This window comes from Scleropages formosus, chromosome 23 (genome assembly GCF_900964775.1).
Source record: "Scleropages formosus chromosome 23, fSclFor1.1, whole genome shotgun sequence".
Taxonomy (NCBI): Eukaryota; Metazoa; Chordata; class Actinopteri; order Osteoglossiformes; family Osteoglossidae; genus Scleropages; species Scleropages formosus.
In genome coordinates, this window is record NC_041828.1 from 2,001,723 (window position 1) to 2,019,572 (window position 17,850).

Genomic DNA, 17,850 nt, shown 5'->3' on the forward strand with positions numbered 1-17,850 from the left:
ATCACTTCTCACCAGTCCAGGGGGCCCAGAGGGTCCAGGAGGTCCAATAGGTCCTTGAGATCCCTATTTCACAAATAACACTTATAAAGGACTAAGGATGATACAAGCAGGCTATGGCTGAAACAATTCTGAAACTATTCATTTTAATCAAGCGTAAAGAGCAACGATAGACTATGGGTTTTCAAGATCCTCCCAACAGTCCTGAAGCCAAAATTTTGGGTTCCAAGAATGCAGCGTGACTAACATTGACTGAGTTGAGGACTTGATTCAGTCAAGTTCTTGCAGATTGGAGAGAAAGTATCAGTGGCATTCCAAGACCAAATGTCCAAAAGTAAAACCCAGATGAGATACTCACAAGGTGTCCAGCAGGTCCTGGTGGACCAGGTGGGCCTGGGCTCCCAGGGTCACCCTGAAAACACAGGCCCATCACTGAAGAAGGTATGAAGAAAGGCAGGGCCACCCTGCCAGGCTGAGCCGTTGCTGAGTCTCAAAGCTCAGCTTGAGAAGGCAGCATGATGACAGCTCACCTCGTGTCCCGGTCGGCCGGCGGCTCCTGGAGGGCCCTGAGGACCAATGTCTCCCTGTGGTGGGACAGCAGGTTAGAGGGAAAGTTGATAAGAAGTTGGGGGGAATCCGGTGTAGAGAGTTGATGTTTATTAAGACGTGCAATGGTAAAAGGGTTACACTTGTGGAAGAAGACTTATAGGGGAAATGTAAACCAATGACTTTTATAAACCTACAAGTTTATGCCTAGAACCTACTGCTGATTCGGCCAAGGAAACGAACAGGGAATCACTTCCCTCCACTAACCTTCATTCCTGGGAACCCAGCATGTCCGGTTTTCCCCTTGAACCCCTGTACAGAAGAAAGGTTCATTTAGCTGAAAAGAGTCACTCAAAACGGGCCAGAGAAGGGTTGGGAAGTGGTGGGAACCTGCTCCTACCGGCATTCCCCGAGGTCCGATCGGGCCTGCTGGTCCTGGGTCTCCCTGAAAACACAAACAGTCATGGTGGGAAGTTCATGACACCCAGAACTGATCAAAAGGGTCTTCATCTGTTTTCAGAAATTCATCTGTAAAAGATTTGTGGATCTATACCTAATATCTCCTTAGAACTGGCTGTCTTACCCTCAGTCCTGGTTTTCCAGGTTTCCCATCCATGCCTTCAATCCCTGGAGGTCCCTGATGACACATGAACACGTCCAAACAAACACACAGACCAACAAAAGCAAATAAAAGGCTGTGAAGCTGCTGTCATCCATCACAAAGAACTAATCTTGTCCACTGACATAAAGCTTTTTCCTCCAAGTTATTTCATGGCCCCCACCTGCATTCCAGGGGATCCAGGTGAACCAGGAGGTCCTGGAGGTCCCTGAGATCCTCGAGGACCCTCGCTGCCCTGTGAGAGGGAAGCACGGCTTGGTTAGCACAGTTAACACCACAGTTTAATGCTTCCAAGGAGGAAGCGTCCCACGACTATGGCAACAGATCCAAACAATGGCATCGACAGATAATAGGCACTCTTGTGGGTCATTCCGGTGAAGCTCACCTTTTCTGCTGCTGGCCCTGGTGATCCAGGAGGCCCAGCTTTGCCAGGGAACCCTGGGGGACCCTATAATGAGGGGGCAGACTTTGCAATGAGCATGGAACAGGGTGATGTCTGTGGCTAGAAATGGCAGGACAGCTTCTATTGAGGTCACTCACCTGTGAGCCTGGAAACCCAGGTTGTCCTTGGAAACCCTAAACATGAAAGATGCAGCATCAGAAATGTCAAATGATGGTTTATATTTAGTTGAGGAGTAGCAGAGCACCTGATAATGCTCCCTTAGGAGGTGCTACTATGATCAAGGGTTTTTGACTTTGCCCCCAAATGTGATTATTCACTTGTGCTGGCACCCAGGTGAAGGATTCCAGCTTGTTCGTGTAATTCAAACACACCAGCTCATTCTTTACCGCCTCCATCCCACCAACTCTCTGTAGCTAATGTCAGAACTTCGGTCGCATAGTTGACCATTGATTGGGAGTGCTGCCGAAGGTCCGACGGCAGATCAGTTGCCTCATGTCCCTCAACATGGAGGTCAACAACTGTCCTGAGCAGTACCAGTGAACTTTTGCTGGTAGTTGTCGCCGCAAACTTTTATTTATCAACAGCTGATTTAATCTCATAACGTTGTGCAGTGTTCCTTATCTTCTTATTGATTATGGTAACTCAAAAACACCAGGCATGAGCTGTGAACACTATATAAGTGAGTTAAATGAGGGTGGTCCCACACTGTTACTCTGGTGTGTTTTACTGCACACTAAGAGCTAACAAAAATGCATATTGCTTTCTCTTGCCAACAGAGGTAAGCACGTGGGCAAGAGAGATCTGAATGGGTCCATTCACACTCATACCTGATCTCCCTTCTGTCCAGGGGAGCCTGCCAACCCTGTGTCTCCTTTGGGTCCCTGCAGACAGAAAAAATGTAATATTTTTTAAATTTATTTTTAAAAAATGAGGTATAAAATGACAGAAAAGCATAGTCATAGCTTTCAGTGTCTTCTTTGCATGCTGATGCTGATGTGGATACTGACCATAACACAACATTAAACAGAATTAACAGAACGGAACATTTTTCTATACATCTGTACATAATACTTATAGGATTTATATGAGTTCTACCTCAATTTTTATTGCTGCCTGCCTATATTATAATGAAATTAAAATTTGTATTGGGCTATTTTCGGATGTAAATATTTTATTATGTATAATACATTTCACTTTGTAATAAATGTGAAATGCTTGACCAGGAACTGGGGGTGCCTAATTGGCTGTGATTAGTCAAAGGATGGGTGGTACTCTATTCTTACCGCGGGGCCTGAGGGTCCCTGATATCCTTGAATCCCAGGGGGTCCCTGCAGAGACAAAGTTCATTAGACAGGCCTGCACGCTGCGCTGCTGCACAGTCATCTTCACCGGCACGGGAGCTATTAGCCACATCGTTAGCTCACAGACGGCTGTAAATACTGCGTGACACTGGTGACTCTGCGGCTGTGAACTACAGGCTGCGCTGATCCAGCAGAAACGCCAGCGGTGCTGTAAATAGGCATTGACACCACAGATGCGGTCGCCGCTATTATCCGCACTGATACTGTACAAACACCTTTGGCACAGCCGTAAATACCACTGGCACCACGAATGCTGCAGCACTGAGCAGTTATCTGCGCTGACATTGTAAAACCACGGCTTCAGCACGGTCATAAATGCTGACCACGCCGTCGGGGCTGGAACAGCCGCTCTCAGGCTGTCAGAGAAGGGAGATCAGGGACAGAACATGCGCCCCCCAGTGTGGCGTGCGGTGTTGAACATGGTAACAGCTGTGGTTCTGATTAATAATTGTGGGCGTGGCACGGATCATGGTTATGGTTGTGGTAATGACTGTACTCACGGTTATCGTCGAAAGCGTGATTATGATTGCAGCAGTGACTGCTTTTATGGTTGCACTAATGGCCCCGGTTATATTCATGGTATAGACTGCGGTTGTAGTTGTGGTAGTAATTGTGGTCATGGCTGTGGTAGCAGCTATGGGTATGGCTGACTACGGTCATAGTTGCATGTTATTGGACTGAGAATTTATTCCCTACCGACTCTCCTTTCTGCCCTGCAATCCCTGGCTGTCCACGTTCTCCTTTCAGCCCCTGTTGGGGAAATGAACAAAAATGACAATGACTCCTGCGTCCATGTGTCCATCGGAATTTAGGATCTAATCGGTAAAACAAGTGGAAATATGGTAAATACAGTATATGGTGATATTATTATCACTGATAATGATAATAATAATCATCATCATCATCCTTTATTAATGTTAGGTTTCTAAACTACTTGCACTGATTTACTTATGTTAAAAATACTCGGCCGTATACATATCACTTTAGAGTAAGTATGTTGCTCAAGGATATTACATACAGTATATATGTATGAATACAGAATATGTATAAACGGCCAGGTCAATATATGTATATGTAAGTACAGTATATGGTAACATCATCAAAATGAGTAGGCCCGACCAAGTAGTATCAGACCAGGATAAACACATAGCAGTCTTACTGGGAGGCCAGGGGGTCCCATGGATCCAGGGTAACCAGGAGTTCCTGGAGGACCCTGAGAGAGTGTAAGGATGTGAGAAGAGGAGAGAGTGAAAGAAGTACAGATGTATTTCACTTACAAAAGGTTAAAGGTCAGAGCACCAATCTTTAAATGCGATTTGCCATAAACAGAAATACACACACACACACACACACACACACAAACATTTTCTGAACCGCTTGTGCCCTATGGGGTTGCAAGGAACTGGAGCTTAACCCAGCAACTCAGGGCATAAGGCTGGAGGGGGAGGGGACACACCCAGGACGGGACGCCAGTCCACCGCAAGGCACCCCAAGCGGGACTCAAACCCCAGGCCCACCGGAGAGCAGGACCCGGTCCAAACCCACTGCGCCACCGCGCCCCCCTAAACAGAAATATTGTTTCTAAATACAAAGCTCATGGAACAGATGAGCTTCAGACATATTTGTGTGGGAAGAGTTTGGCAATAAGACTCAGCGAGGTGCCCTGTCGTCTCATTAAATGTGTGGGGACAGTTTGGACTGGAAAGCTCCAGTGATCTGACTCCAGGCGCATTCTTACCTGTTCACCCTTCATACCCATGAGTCCGGGGGGTCCCCTCTCTCCTTGCTGGCCCTACAAGGGGGAGGAGGTGCACACAGTGAACGACAGGGAAGCTCACTCTACCTGCAACACAACACCCCCCTTCACCCCACATCCGTTCATGCTATTTTCATTTTTTTATGCACATCACTGTTATTCATTCCACTGATTTGCCTTCTTTCCTTGTGAGATTTGTTAAAACATAGAGAGAAGAAAAGCCTTTTAAAATTCAAATGGAGAAACTGAGCGAAGTGGAATGAGAGGGCGAGGGATCGATGCCAGCAAGGCTGGGTGTGTGTGTGTGTGTGTGTGTGTGTGTGTGTGTGTGAGCGCACTGCGTGTTTCAGAACTTCTCCTCATAGGAACTCAGACTCTCTCAGTTCTGATCCACGTGAATTTGCGAGGGCAGTATTTTCGGCCCGATTGCTCTCAGCCCATGTGAAGAAAGGGCCCAGACAATCCCAAGCATCCCTTTACGGGAGAAACGATGAGTCCCACCAACATTTTTTAAAGAGACAGTGCACAATAAACTTGTGGTACAGTGCATCTTATGCATAATATTCATTATCTTTCAGCATTGCAAGTAGCTGGATACACCAGTGGTACTGAGCTTTGTCAGTGTTACTTTCACTCCATTTAAAAAAAAAAAAAAAACTATATATATAGTTACTTGTCTAAATGTGCTTACTTATTAATTTCCAGTGTGATTCCAGTTTCTGTCCCATTCCTGCCTCGGTCCCTAAGCTGCACATATGCTTTTGCGGCCTCACGCAATTTCCTCTGGGATCAATAAAGTTCTTGTTCGTTGGTTTGTTCCTTTCTTCGTCTGATTGTTTGTTTGTTTCGTTTCGTCCCGTTTGTTTGTTTCAGCGTTCGTTCATCCTGGCTCTGCCGCTGGCTGCAGGACTGCTCCCCACGTGCGTCTCATCTCGGCTGTTTGTTAGCGATCCATCATCCGCGAACCCGACACATCGGCGCCGTTCATTCCCCCAGTGAAGGGAAGTAATAGGTTAAAATATTTATTACATGTCTCCTTGTCTATATTCAGAGTAAATAAAGGAACACCGTGCAGATATTAGCTTTATTGTCTCGGGACCTGAGCGCAGTAGCTCACTGTTCAATACAATTCATCAGAACGGAAGACATCTCGGCTTAGTGCAAACAGAAGCGCGGTGCCCGCGTCGCCCCAAAGGAATCTGATAAGATTTTAAAATATTACTTTTTTTGGGGGGGGGATGCACGGGTTTATGAGTGGTGCCTGCGAAATCGATGCACCTGCTTCTCAGCGGCATTCGAGAAGACGGCCTAATGAAAGCCTCACTACAGAGACACACAAATATGCACTACAGATGAAGTAAAGCAGAAATACTTGAAGATAAATCCAAATCGCTGTGAAGTTCCGGTCTATGGTGCATCCTTGAGCGAAGTCCTGCGCTCGCAGGTACACACTGGGTTCTGTCCTGATGAGTTACATTTCAGAACCGCTTGTCCCATGGGTCACGAGTTACATTTACTTTATATATTTAGCCGACGCTTTCCTCCAAAGCTACATGCACCGATTTACCCTTTTCTAACTTATACTGCATTAGTTCAGGGTAAGTACCTTGCTCAAGGGTGCTACAGAATGAGGTGGGATTCGAACCTGGGTCCTTCAAGTGATGTGGGCAGCGCTAACCGCCACGCCATCCGCCCTACATCTAGTGGCATTTATGGACGACGAGGACGAAGGTCATCATGTGGGTCTCACCGCGGAGGTTCATACAGAGGACGACAGGATGTCCCAGTGTCTCACCGCACAACGCTGCGGGACTGAAAATTCACAGTTTTCACATCTCATTTCTGTGCTTTAATGCCCCTCGACAGGTGCACATGTGTTTAGAAAACCACCGATGTTGCTGTTTGCTGCTTCCACACATGTCCACCATCAGGGCTAGTGGGGCAAAACCTGGGCAATCGCCAGATCCAGGTTACTCAGCCGTCCATATCTGAACGTGGAAAAACAGAAACATGTGGGGGGTTGCTGGTGATGTAGTGGTTAGCGCTGCTGCCTTTAGACCCAAAGGTTGCAGGTTTGAATCCCACCTCCAGCTGTAGTAGCCTTGAGCAAGGTACCTACTCAGAATTGCTTGAGTAAATTACCCAACTGTATAAATGGGTAAATAAGTGTAGGAGGCTTAATGCTGTAAGCTGGGTTGGAGAAACAAAATGAATAAATGTAAATGAATGTTCCGATAGATGATACAATGGGTTTCAAACCAAAGCCAGAGATGTTATGCATTTGGTATAAATTGGACCACACTGCAAAGAAGGCTCATCTCATGCAGAACTCATGGGAAATTATTACCAGGTCAGACTGCACTGAAAGAGAGTTCTAGAAGAACTCGCTCTACCTCCACAGCCCATTAAACATTCGCCGACTATGTGATTAATGCATCAAAAAAAACGAACGTCTCGCTTTTCTTAAAGGAATCTGTGAAATGAACAATGCAGAACCGTGTTTCCATATTTGTTACTCCTCTCTGAAGGGCGGAATTCTATTATTTTTAACCGAACCCTCTTCACAAGATGAGTCAAAAATAGAATTCATTTTTACAAGGCTTTTCATAACAAGGCTTTTTTGGAAACATATTTGACATATTGTTTTTATAATATCTTTTCATTTTTTTTTTTTTTCCAAACCTTCCCAGTCAATCTGGGACCACACACACACACACACACATTTTCAGAACCGCTTGTCCCATACGGGGTCACGGGGAACCGGAGCCTACCCAGGAACACAGGGGTGTAAGGCCAGAGGGGGAGGGAACACACCCAGGACGGGACGCCAGTCCGTCGCAAGGCACCCCAAGCGGGACTTGAACCCCAGACCCACCGGACAGCAGGACTGTGGTCCAACCCACTGCGCCACCGCACCCCCTCAATCTGGGACCAAAGTACAGTATATGCATTATTTTTGTGAAAGTGACCTAAATCATACTGTGTGTGACAGCTGGACCAAAGCGCTTACATGGATGATTGCAAAGATTTGACAACATTCGAGAGGATTATGATGGATGGTTGCTGTGTATTTAATTCAGACACAGATTCTCTGTTGTCCACCTCTACCAGCTGAGTGCACCTGTGTGCCAGTATGAATGTTTATGGTGGTGGCATCAGTTTAAGTGCACAGGGTACGTGGGGGTTGGGGCCTGCGGTTGACGGATAATCCTGCTGCGAAAACTTACAGGTAATCCGGAGGAGCCTTGAGGACCAGGGAAACCTGGGGGACCCTGCGGAAACACACACGCAGTGATGAAGACAGTCCTAGATATCTTAAGGCCCAAGGATCCCCTTCCTCCCACTGCCGACATGCTGTGAAGTCCTACCATTGTAAAGAGACTAAAAATATCCCAAGAACACACATACATAGATCAGAGTGAGTAAATAAAATCATCCTTTGAGCTACACCCACAAGCGTGCTATAAAAACCTCCTCTGCACTAATCACATCAAACGCTCCACAGCGGGGCGCTGTTCCTCATATGTGCACTAGGGGGCTCTGCGGCTTCACCCAAAGCATCCTGCACCGAGTCATTTTTTTTTACGCATCTTGCCGAAGACAGCGGGCCACATAAATTACATCACACAAAGACAGTCGACAAAATTAAACCGAAATAGAGGACAGTCGCGGCTCTGCTTGCGCTGCATCGAAAACACTATGGAGCAACAATGCCTCGCTTTCGGGCGACTTACAATATTTCCGGGGGGTCCGGGGAAGCCTCTTTGACCTGAAGGACCCTTGAAAAGAAATCAGATGTTCTGTCAGTGGAGTCACATGCAGAATTTTGGCCAACTGCAGCTGGTCAGGGCTCCCAGAGAAACGGGCCACAAGCAGTTTTGGCGATACCTTCTCCCTGGGTGTGCCCCAGGTCCAGTCCTCGGGCCTCTCCTTCGGACTTACCTGCTCGCCTTTGATTCCTGGCGGTCCTTGTACGCCTGGCATCCCTGGAACCCCTGCACAAGCTGGTCCAGCGTTGTTGCCGGTACCCTGAAGAAGAGGGGCGACAGACGGGATGTGTCGTGAGCACACGTGAGCCGAGGCGCGGCAGAGCAAAACCGTGTTCTTTCCTACGGACGCCAAAAAGCTTTTCCAGCTACAGCAAAACACGAAAGGCATTCATGGGCCCATCCAGAAAGTCCTCCAGCTCACCGGACCCCTTGGTGCCAGGGCTCGGAACCAGGGGAAAGTGCTGGAGAAGATCCAGACAGCGACCTCAGTGTAGAGGATCGAAGATCCTTGAGCAGGAGGTGGAGCTAAGGGGCTCGCACAACCACTAAAAAGCATGAAGGTGGCAGCTACCCAGGTGGAACTCTGGCAAATATGTACTCACAGGCCGTGATATTTCCTCCTCCCTCTGAAGTTTTTCTAGGCACTGCAAAAACAAACAGACAATACACAATGTTTTCCCGGAAGGATGCCAGGAGGACGTGACACATCTATCGCTCTGACAGATCACCACACCCACAGTGGGTGTGATCTGCCGCGGTGGGCAAACTCCGCCCATGCAGAGCACTTCCTTCCCAAACCACGTTGAGTGTCTGCATCCATTCAAATGCATCTTAATAAATCTTAATAAATCCACCGTCCAACACCCCCCAAGCCCACCCCAAACCCCGCAGCCCCCCTCACCCATTCGCAGCCTTCGGATCGTCCCGGCTTGCCCTGTTCTCCCTTCTCGCCCTTGATGCCCACCCTACCAGGGACACCCGGGAGACCCTGTGAGCAGTCCTCGCAGGGCTCCTGGATGACAGACAGGCAAACGGTACACCTGCATGGTTAAGGCGGGAGGAGAGTGGCCACAGAAACAAACAAACAAACAAACAAGCAAGCAAACGAACAGACAGACAAGATGAACGTGCACGAAGGCGCACATCTGCACATGCTGCACCGTCTCCAGGGACACCAGGGGACATTTCTGCCAGTCTTGCCAGCTTCCTGTTCCGGCAGCGCGGGCGGCCGACGCATGAACTCGATTCGGTTAAACCGCACAGATGTGAGCACTAGCTGTGGTTTTCCGCTCGCTCCCACTACAAGGGGCGGCTGGCTGGAAACCCATCAGGCGGAGCAGCTCAGGGCAGGCGCTCACCAGACGGCTTGCCGTGGGACCCCATCTCCACTCGGCCACTTTTCCCCCCCCCCACTACATCTGTGTTTTTGGACAGTTAAGGCAGACTTGAAAAATGAGGGCTGAAATCTGAGAAGCGGCGACACACATACTGTAAAGTAGATAAAAAGAATGCTAAAAACACACAAATATTACGGTAGCTGCGCAAAGGTATGAGGCACGCATACGTGTGCAACACATGACACAGCGTGGGGCCGCGAGCGTGGATGCTGAGCTCCGCCTCTTCCGCCCGCTTACCTTGCTCAGGTCGGCGGCATCCTGGATGATTGGCAGGGGAGGCTACGGAGACGGGGGACGAGAGGGGAGTCAGTGGGGGGCAGGGGGGTGGGACGGCCAATGTCAAGGCACCATATGAACAGGGGTAACTCCACAGATGGTCTGACCACCTTACTTTACCACAGTACACATCCCAGTGTGCAAAAGGGCAAACGAATACATTCTCAGTATACAGTAACTTTATATACTCAGGTGTCCCGCTACTGGGGTTGTCTACACTGCACACACCCTCCATGATACCAGGGTGAAAGACGCCCTGCAGCCCCTTCCCATGTTCAGAGAATCGCGCTTCAGCACGAAAAAGGCGTGGGTGTAGAAGGGGGACACTGATGATGACCCCCCTCTAAAGGGAGGGTCTACTGCACTCATTGGACTTAACTGCTCCCTGCAAGACATTTTCACATTCAAAGAGAAATTTAAAAAAATAATGACAACTGAAGAAATACATAGGTTATATAATGTGCGTATACAGTATATATAAGTTAATTCAGCGAAAGCTTTGAGGTTGTTTTAAATGTGCTCATTTTGATACATGGTCATTTAAGAAAGTTTTCCACTTTGCAATAGTGAGAATGGTATTTTAACTACTTTTGTGGAACCCGGAAGCTACAGGACATGACACGCTGCTTTATCGATGCCAGACTGACACTGGGCGTTTTCTGGTGCTGGAGACCCCTCCGAGGGGACGACAAGCATGTTCCTTTGTGCCGATGTCCACAGCGCACCTCCAAAACACCATGTTCGCCATGAAAATTCATTTTTCTCAGTTACACCAACATGCAAGCAGTTACCTAATTACAGAAATTATAGAAAGTACGGGTACTGCCGTGAGAAGTTATCAATGGCTGAGTTGCGGTGTTGGAAGGTGCCAGCATTTTCCACTTTGTTCGTTTTTAATTCCTTTCTTTAATTGATCTGTTTCCGGAAATTGCCGTTTGTAACTGAGCTGCGCTGCGTTTACCTGCCCAGCCAGCAGATGGCAGTAAAGAGTGCTCAAACAGAATCGGTGTGTGGGACCGCTTTAATTCAACTCGCGTCCACAGTGTTTACAGCTTGTTTCTGCTATTTGTTAGAGTTGGAGAATCCATTCGCGCAGGTAAGAAGATACGCACTGCCACAATTGAGACGTGTGCGAAGAAAGAAGAAGATTTGAAAACGGTGAGAAGGTGGCAAACGTTGCACAAGCTTATGGAATAAATCAGTGAACAACTATTTTGGGGAATTGACATGTTTGCTGTTGTCAATTATTTTGAACTAGTTTTAATTCTACCATGGCATGAAGTTAATTAAAATAACAAAATGACAAGTGTTTTTCATTTATTTCAGCTGTATCTGAGGTTTTTAGAGAATTCGGAGGGATTTCTTTTAGAGAAATAATGGGACAGTTGGTAGCATAGTGGTTACAGCTACTGCCTTTGGACCCAAAGGCTGCAGATACGATCCCCACCTCCGACTGCAGTACCCTTGAATAAGACGCTTACTCTAAATTGCTCCAGTAAAATTGCCCTGCTGTATAAATGGGTAAATAATTGTAAGCGTGTAATAATTGTAACCGTAACATTGTAAGTCGCTTTGGAGAAAAGCATCAGCTGAATGAATAAATGTAAATTTAACCAGCAATAAATCCAGGGATGTCTGTATTTATTGAAGTAAACTGAGGATAAGAGTGAATTTGGAGTTATGAACCACTTGTCTCAGCTGTGTTTGTAAAATGAGGGACCAGGATACTGTGCATGCTTACTCCATGCGAGTGTAAAACAAGCTGTGTGTTCAGGACTGGCTGGCTGAACATGGTGTCTGGGAAATGGTGGTAAATCATAGACACGGTCAAATGGTCACACACATGCCCACATGACAGCGTGGTCTGCAACACCTCCGGTTTAGCGCTGCCGCTCACGCAGCAACGTTGTACAGAGTTTAAATGTTTAAGAGGTGAGACCATTCGCTCAGAGAGAACCTGAGAACCATGGTGGCGCCTCCTCCGGACGAACGGAGTCTACAATTTGGACGTCTGGGACGCCACGCGCCGGCACGGCTTCTCATGGGAATTGGACAACTTCGCTCACCGGAGAAGCCCTCTCCAAGAAAAGGGTCTCTTAAAATTATATGTCAATGCGAAACATCTGCTTATAAACTCTATTTAGTGCTTTTAAAACCATGTTTTATCTAATTTGACCTTTTTAAGGAAAATTTTTGGGAACTGACGCTAATGGACTACATATACCTGTTTAGGATGATTAAGAGTTTCACTATTTAGCCATGAAGTGGGTCAGGACTGACGCTTGGTGCATTGACATATAACAGATGCAGTTGTGTTTGCTGCGTCGCACAAGAGCAGGTGGTTTGGGCCTGCTGGCGCTGTCACTGGAGCACTATGGGAGTTGCGGGGGTACTTGGGGGGAGGGTGGTGGGGGGTGGGATGCAAACATATTGAACCGTGGGCTGTCTGAAGGCCAGGCCAAATTTGTGCCGGCGACGCAGTTTCCCTCCATGGTGGGAGTCCTGACATATGGGCGGGTGGCCAGGGGGCAGGAAGACAACGGCCAGCTCTCCACAAGGAGATTAAGAGATTTCTAGTGGAACCGTCTCCACAATCAGGTAAAACCCTGTGCGCGGACTACGGGAAACAAAAAGATAAAAATACGATGAGCTCAGGTGTTTGTTCAGGGCTTGCTCGTTCATTTGTGCACAATGAGGAGGAATGGAGGGATCCCCTTCGCTTAGGGCCGTCTGTTTGAATCAGAACATCTCCCGGTTTCCCAGGCCCAAGTGCTCCAGTCCCAGCGCAGACAGCAGGGCAACACCCCTCTCCATACGCCAACCAATCACATGGCTGCACTCCTCCACTAGCTCCGCCCTCAGTCTGGTTACTTACTACGTTGCCGGGCAGACCCGGTTGCCCTGGTATGCCATCGTTGCCAGGGATACCCTGAAAGAAGGAACTGAGGTTCAACTGGTTTAGCCTGTGGGCACAGTGTGGGCACAGCCTTCGCTAATGCAATGGAGTGTGACTCCTCCATGGCAGCTCTCCTGGTATTTTTTTTTAGGGCTGCGACAGCTTGAGCTTTAGAAGTTTAACAACTTAAATATATAGAAATATAATGTATATATATTTCAAATTTATGAGTCTTTTATGAGTTCAAACAGAATACCAGGTTAAAGTCCAAGCAAGGCTTACTGTGTGAGAATTCTTTCTAGGTTCACAGGGAACTACAAATCCCAGAATGCTTTGCACCAGCAGGACTGAACTAACCCAACCTCATGAGGAATGTTCCTTGAGATGTGGCTGTTTTATCCAAGTTCAACCCTTAAAATGTAGTTTGCCATGAAAAGGAGCAGCTGTAAGAATTCTCAGACTGTCACAGTGAGCTCTGCTTGTTCTTTAAGAAAGAAATCTCTCCCTCAAGGTGGAGTTCAGAATTTTAGCTTGGACTTTTGTGTCCTGTTTCCGAAGATTTGACTTTTTGAATTAGCATTCTTTTTTTTTTATTTTGCTGCAGAAAAATATAGTTTCATTCATCTATTTATTTATTTATTTTAAATTTTCCTCATGAAGGAGGGGTACCTTCCGGTATATTTAGCCACAGCCCTGGTGCCTCTGGAATAACGCCAAGCCCCTCGGACGGCCGTATCCACAGCTGCCTAGCGGCAGCGGGGCCCAGGGGGCAGGGGAACACGGGAGAGACTTCCGGGTAGGAAAAAAAACACGCCAAGGCAAAGCTGGAAGCTGTCCAGAACCATCCAGCCAGGACAAAGCGGCACCAACATGCAAGAGCTCGTCCAATCAGAGCCTTCCGCCATGGTGATGTCATCACCGTGTTCCCCGTGTCAGCACCGGATACCGCCGACACCCCCAAGCGCTCGCAAGCATTAGTGGCAACAAGGATCTTAACACAATTTACTTGCGTGTGTTAAATAAGCAAAAGATAATTGAACAATAAGTCTTTGGAATTACATTACATGAATGCCTAATTAAATGTATTTTTTTTAGAAAAATACATCATTTCCCATCGACTTTACATTACAGTTTAAAGTTGCAGAGCACTTTTGTTCAGCTGCATTAATTTTGCTGCGTTGTCTTTTATGTGGAAATTAAATGTTCAGTTCTATACTATATTAATTTTCGTTGCGGAAGTTGGTTGCAGCAGGAACCCAAAGCTGCCCAAGCGCTCCGAACGAAGCCACGCGGTGGAGAAGCAGAGAGGTGGGGGCAGGAGGGGTCACGTAGGGGTGGGTAGGGGGAAGGGAGGTTCACGTAGGGGCAAGTGGAGATCAGATGGGGCAGGAGGGAGCAGGTGTGGGTCACATAGGGCAAGTGGGGGTCACATGGGGTGGATGAGGGCAGCTGGAGCTGGGAGGGGGGCAGATGAGAGTCAGATCGAATTCTCCAATCACTTGGAGAAAGGAGGGCACCGAATGTGCCTCAACCAGCCTGTGCAGACTTACCTGAGGTCCCGTAAACCCCTGGGGCCCAGGGGGGCCGGGGGGGCCAGGAGGTCCTGGGGGTCCCTGCAGAAGAAACCAAATACAGAGCCGGTCAGATCCACCTCGACTCAGAGAGTCCAAGTCAACAGATCTCAGCCTAAGAGAGACCTTGGAGATACAGTAGAGTGTAGAACAGATGGAGAGGGGAAGACAGACAGTAGAAATGGATCACAGAGAGAATGGATGGATGCAATGACATTACAGTTTCTTCCATGCGTTTGTAATAATGGTTAAAAGTGCAACGACAGAACAATTATTCACGTATTTTTAATGAAATGAAATGAAAGTGAACCTGAGGACCGACCTGCCACATACTCATGCTCACGGTACCAGGGGCGCCCTATCAGGGGAGACAAATCAAACTCAGAGAAGCTCTGTAGAGTGAATGAGCGTGTGTGTGCATGTGTGTGTGTTCCTGCGTTACTTACAGGACCTCCCACGATGTTTGAGAGGCAGTTGCATTCCCCTGGTTCGCCCTGAAAAGTAGAGAATAAGATCACACCGGCACCCTCCATCCTACCAGGAGGAGGAATCCCAGACGCTGGCTGCACCCTAGAGCCACTCCATGTCTATCAGTAGCCCTCTCACAGGCCTCCATGTGTTCCCCACTCCTCACGTCTGCAGACATCAGGCCTACCTTGTCGCCCTTGGCGCCGCTCGTTCCCTGAAACACACATCACACGGTGCGTGAGCATCACTGTGGAGACGACAGGCAGGCGCGGCGAGCCGAGGGCGGAGACGGTGATGAAGGCAGATGGGCAGCCAGTGTTTTGGGTTGGGGCAGTTTTTACCTCCCAACAAAGTTCTTAAATTGCACAAATGTTTCCTGGACTGACTTCTGTGCCAGCGGAAATAATAAAATCTATTTTTTTCAGTGTCAGCAAGCGCAAGACTACGTAATGGACTCTTGAGCCTGGAGCCCCGTGCTGCCAGCTGGTTATTAACAGGTCTCACGGACAAAATCTGTGGACACGGGCAGCCAGAGAAAAACCGAGGAATGGCAGAAGAGGAAGAGGAGTCAGAGTGCTGTCACTCACAGGCCGTCCGTCCTGGCCGGGGATACCAGGTGGTCCTGGGAGTCCAGACCTTCCCTGCAGAGTGTACACAGAGAGGGTGAGCACTGACACACACTGACACACTGACACACACACACACAAATATAAACCTGTACACTCTGGCTTACTGGAGTTCCAGCTGCTCCTGCACCCATGGGTCCCTGGGGTCCCGGTGGGCCCCTTTCTCCCTGCGAACCCTGAAGAGGACCACAGTAAGGATAGAGTGATACGAGAGAAACGGAGGACACCGATCCATGTGCACACGGAACGCCATCGCTAAGGGCGACCGTCACCGGTGTTCACCCACGCTCACCTTTGCTCCTTTGAGTCCCGCGGATCCAGGAACACCATCCTTCCCTGGAAGCCCCTGTGCCAGTGAACACAGGGCTAGTCAGGCAATCGCAAGAACTCATGAAAACTGTGATCATAACCGCTACCCAAGAAATGTCAGGTGGCATCAAGTTCCGCAGTAAGGGAAACACCTTCGTATTCTCATATGAAATTGTTCCAAAATATCACACCCAACAGGAATGCGTGGACACATGTGCTGAAATGTTCTGTAACATGGCTATGAAGCGATGTGCCAGTATTGCTTTGAAGTTTACAGAGTGTCATCATGATGAACGCTAGAAGAGAAGTTGGCCTGGTGTATCTGCAGGGCTTACAGCAACTCCAGGTAATCCCGTCGGACCATCTTGTCCCTGGGCAAGAAAGAGATTGAGCGCATGAATCATTCTCCCGCACTCATACACACATTTACACTCCAAGCTACCAGTCCCTCCAGTGGGAATATCCTCTGTGTCCAGAAGGAGATCTTAGATATTTTAGACCTGATGTTTTATGCTTGGTTTCTTTTTCAAAGGCCTCAGGTCAAGCAGTAGCTCGAATTGCTCTTTTTGCGCCTTGTGCTAAAAAGCTGGTCCTCTACAAGACCTTTCTCTTCCACATGTAACACAGAGTTGTGAACATCATCACCCATTGCACAAGGTCAGAAATTTCTGGAAACAACGCATCGGCGTTCCTTGACATGTGGCCATTCAATGGGGCAATCAACAGAGGGTCAGACTGGAAAGTGCTAAAGGGCCGCGGAGCCGAGGGAACGTTCGAAGAGGAGGAGCGTGCTCCTGCCACGACCTTCAGAAGGCCCATAGTGGAAACACATTCACGGGTGGCCTGATGCCTCATATCCAAGACATTACGGGTTCAAGTCCTGGAAAGCTACTGTACCCTTGAGCGAAGAGGCAGAACTGAACATCTTTCAGTCAAAACACCCAACAGACTGAGTGTTTGTGAGGCTGACGTTTACCTGAGGTCCTGGAGCTCCTGTTCCCGGAGGTCCTGGTTCACCCTGACAGAATCAGAGAACACTGGCTCAGGCTGATGCTGTATGCGCCAAAATGACCTATTGTTTCCCCTGGAATCACACTTACTGCACTACCTCTCTACTGTAGGCCTGAATCCATCATGGTCACAGATGGATGTCACTGTCACCACAAGGCACCAGTCAACACCAATTAACAAACACAGACCACCAATATCCATATAATTCAAAGAAGCTCTAACCCCCAAACCCTTTTTTCAACCACCAACATCTACAGAACATATTTGTACATCTGTATGAGCTATTTTCTGTCGTCATCTTCACAGAGCCATCTTCTGGCTGATCCACCCACCACAGTACCCTCACACTTTGCTCACCTGACTTCCCTTAGGTCCTGGGGGTCCACGGGGACCCTGGAGGCCAGGAGCACCCTAAGAGGACAGGGAGGTAAAAACATATAACGATAACTATAAATGGCAGAACCGCATCCATTGACATTAAGAGGTGAGCTTTTGACCTTTCAGGTCCATTCAGTCCTTCCAGAAGAACAGACACATTCAGTGTTTTGCAACAGGTATGAACAGGCATGGATTGTCCAGAAGCCTGTCCAGAAAGAGCAAGTAAACTGCGACCATGTAGTGCCTGAGAACGGCAGAGGGTGCAAAGTGTACGAAGAGCAGGACTCACGGGCTTCCCGGGGATCCCCACCCCAGGTGGGCCGGAATCACCCTTCTGGCCCTTTGACCCTTGAAAACTTGCCACACCCATCAGCTCCTCTGGGAGAGATCGACAGCTGTCACAGGCATCCCCCTTCAGACACACACAAACACACAGAAAAAACTCAGTAAAGATGAATCAGTGAGA

The 17,850-nt window shown here is 48.2% G+C and overlaps 1 protein-coding gene across 3 annotated transcripts in view; it reads right to left on the bottom strand.

The window, feature by feature from the left end:
- col16a1 (collagen, type XVI, alpha 1) overlaps positions 1-17,850 on the bottom strand; it is a 56,199-nt gene that overhangs the window by 3,732 nt on the left and 34,617 nt on the right. For all 3 annotated transcript variants that reach the window (XM_029248263.1, XM_029248264.1, XM_029248262.1), the window contains 32 exons: positions 17,674-17,796; positions 17,364-17,417; positions 16,972-17,013; positions 16,331-16,366; positions 15,979-16,032; positions 15,794-15,862; positions 15,648-15,701; positions 15,248-15,274; positions 15,039-15,086; positions 14,915-14,950; positions 14,572-14,634; positions 13,001-13,054; positions 10,087-10,128; positions 9,354-9,464; positions 9,055-9,096; positions 8,625-8,711; positions 8,417-8,461; positions 7,910-7,954; positions 4,665-4,718; positions 4,086-4,139; positions 3,623-3,676; positions 2,849-2,893; positions 2,393-2,446; positions 1,703-1,738; positions 1,548-1,610; positions 1,326-1,397; positions 1,127-1,180; positions 944-988; positions 811-855; positions 528-581; positions 356-409; positions 13-63 (listed from right to left, as the gene is read on the bottom strand). In XM_029248263.1, coding sequence (XP_029104096.1) covers positions 13-63; positions 356-409; positions 528-581; positions 811-855; positions 944-988; positions 1,127-1,180; positions 1,326-1,397; positions 1,548-1,610; positions 1,703-1,738; positions 2,393-2,446; positions 2,849-2,893; positions 3,623-3,676; positions 4,086-4,139; positions 4,665-4,718; positions 7,910-7,954; positions 8,417-8,461; positions 8,625-8,711; positions 9,055-9,096; positions 9,354-9,464; positions 10,087-10,128; positions 13,001-13,054; positions 14,572-14,634; positions 14,915-14,950; positions 15,039-15,086; positions 15,248-15,274; positions 15,648-15,701; positions 15,794-15,862; positions 15,979-16,032; positions 16,331-16,366; positions 16,972-17,013; positions 17,364-17,417; positions 17,674-17,796 — 1,767 coding nt within the window. The remainder of the gene's footprint in view (positions 1-12; positions 64-355; positions 410-527; positions 582-810; positions 856-943; positions 989-1,126; positions 1,181-1,325; positions 1,398-1,547; positions 1,611-1,702; positions 1,739-2,392; positions 2,447-2,848; positions 2,894-3,622; positions 3,677-4,085; positions 4,140-4,664; positions 4,719-7,909; positions 7,955-8,416; positions 8,462-8,624; positions 8,712-9,054; positions 9,097-9,353; positions 9,465-10,086; positions 10,129-13,000; positions 13,055-14,571; positions 14,635-14,914; positions 14,951-15,038; positions 15,087-15,247; positions 15,275-15,647; positions 15,702-15,793; positions 15,863-15,978; positions 16,033-16,330; positions 16,367-16,971; positions 17,014-17,363; positions 17,418-17,673; positions 17,797-17,850) is intronic.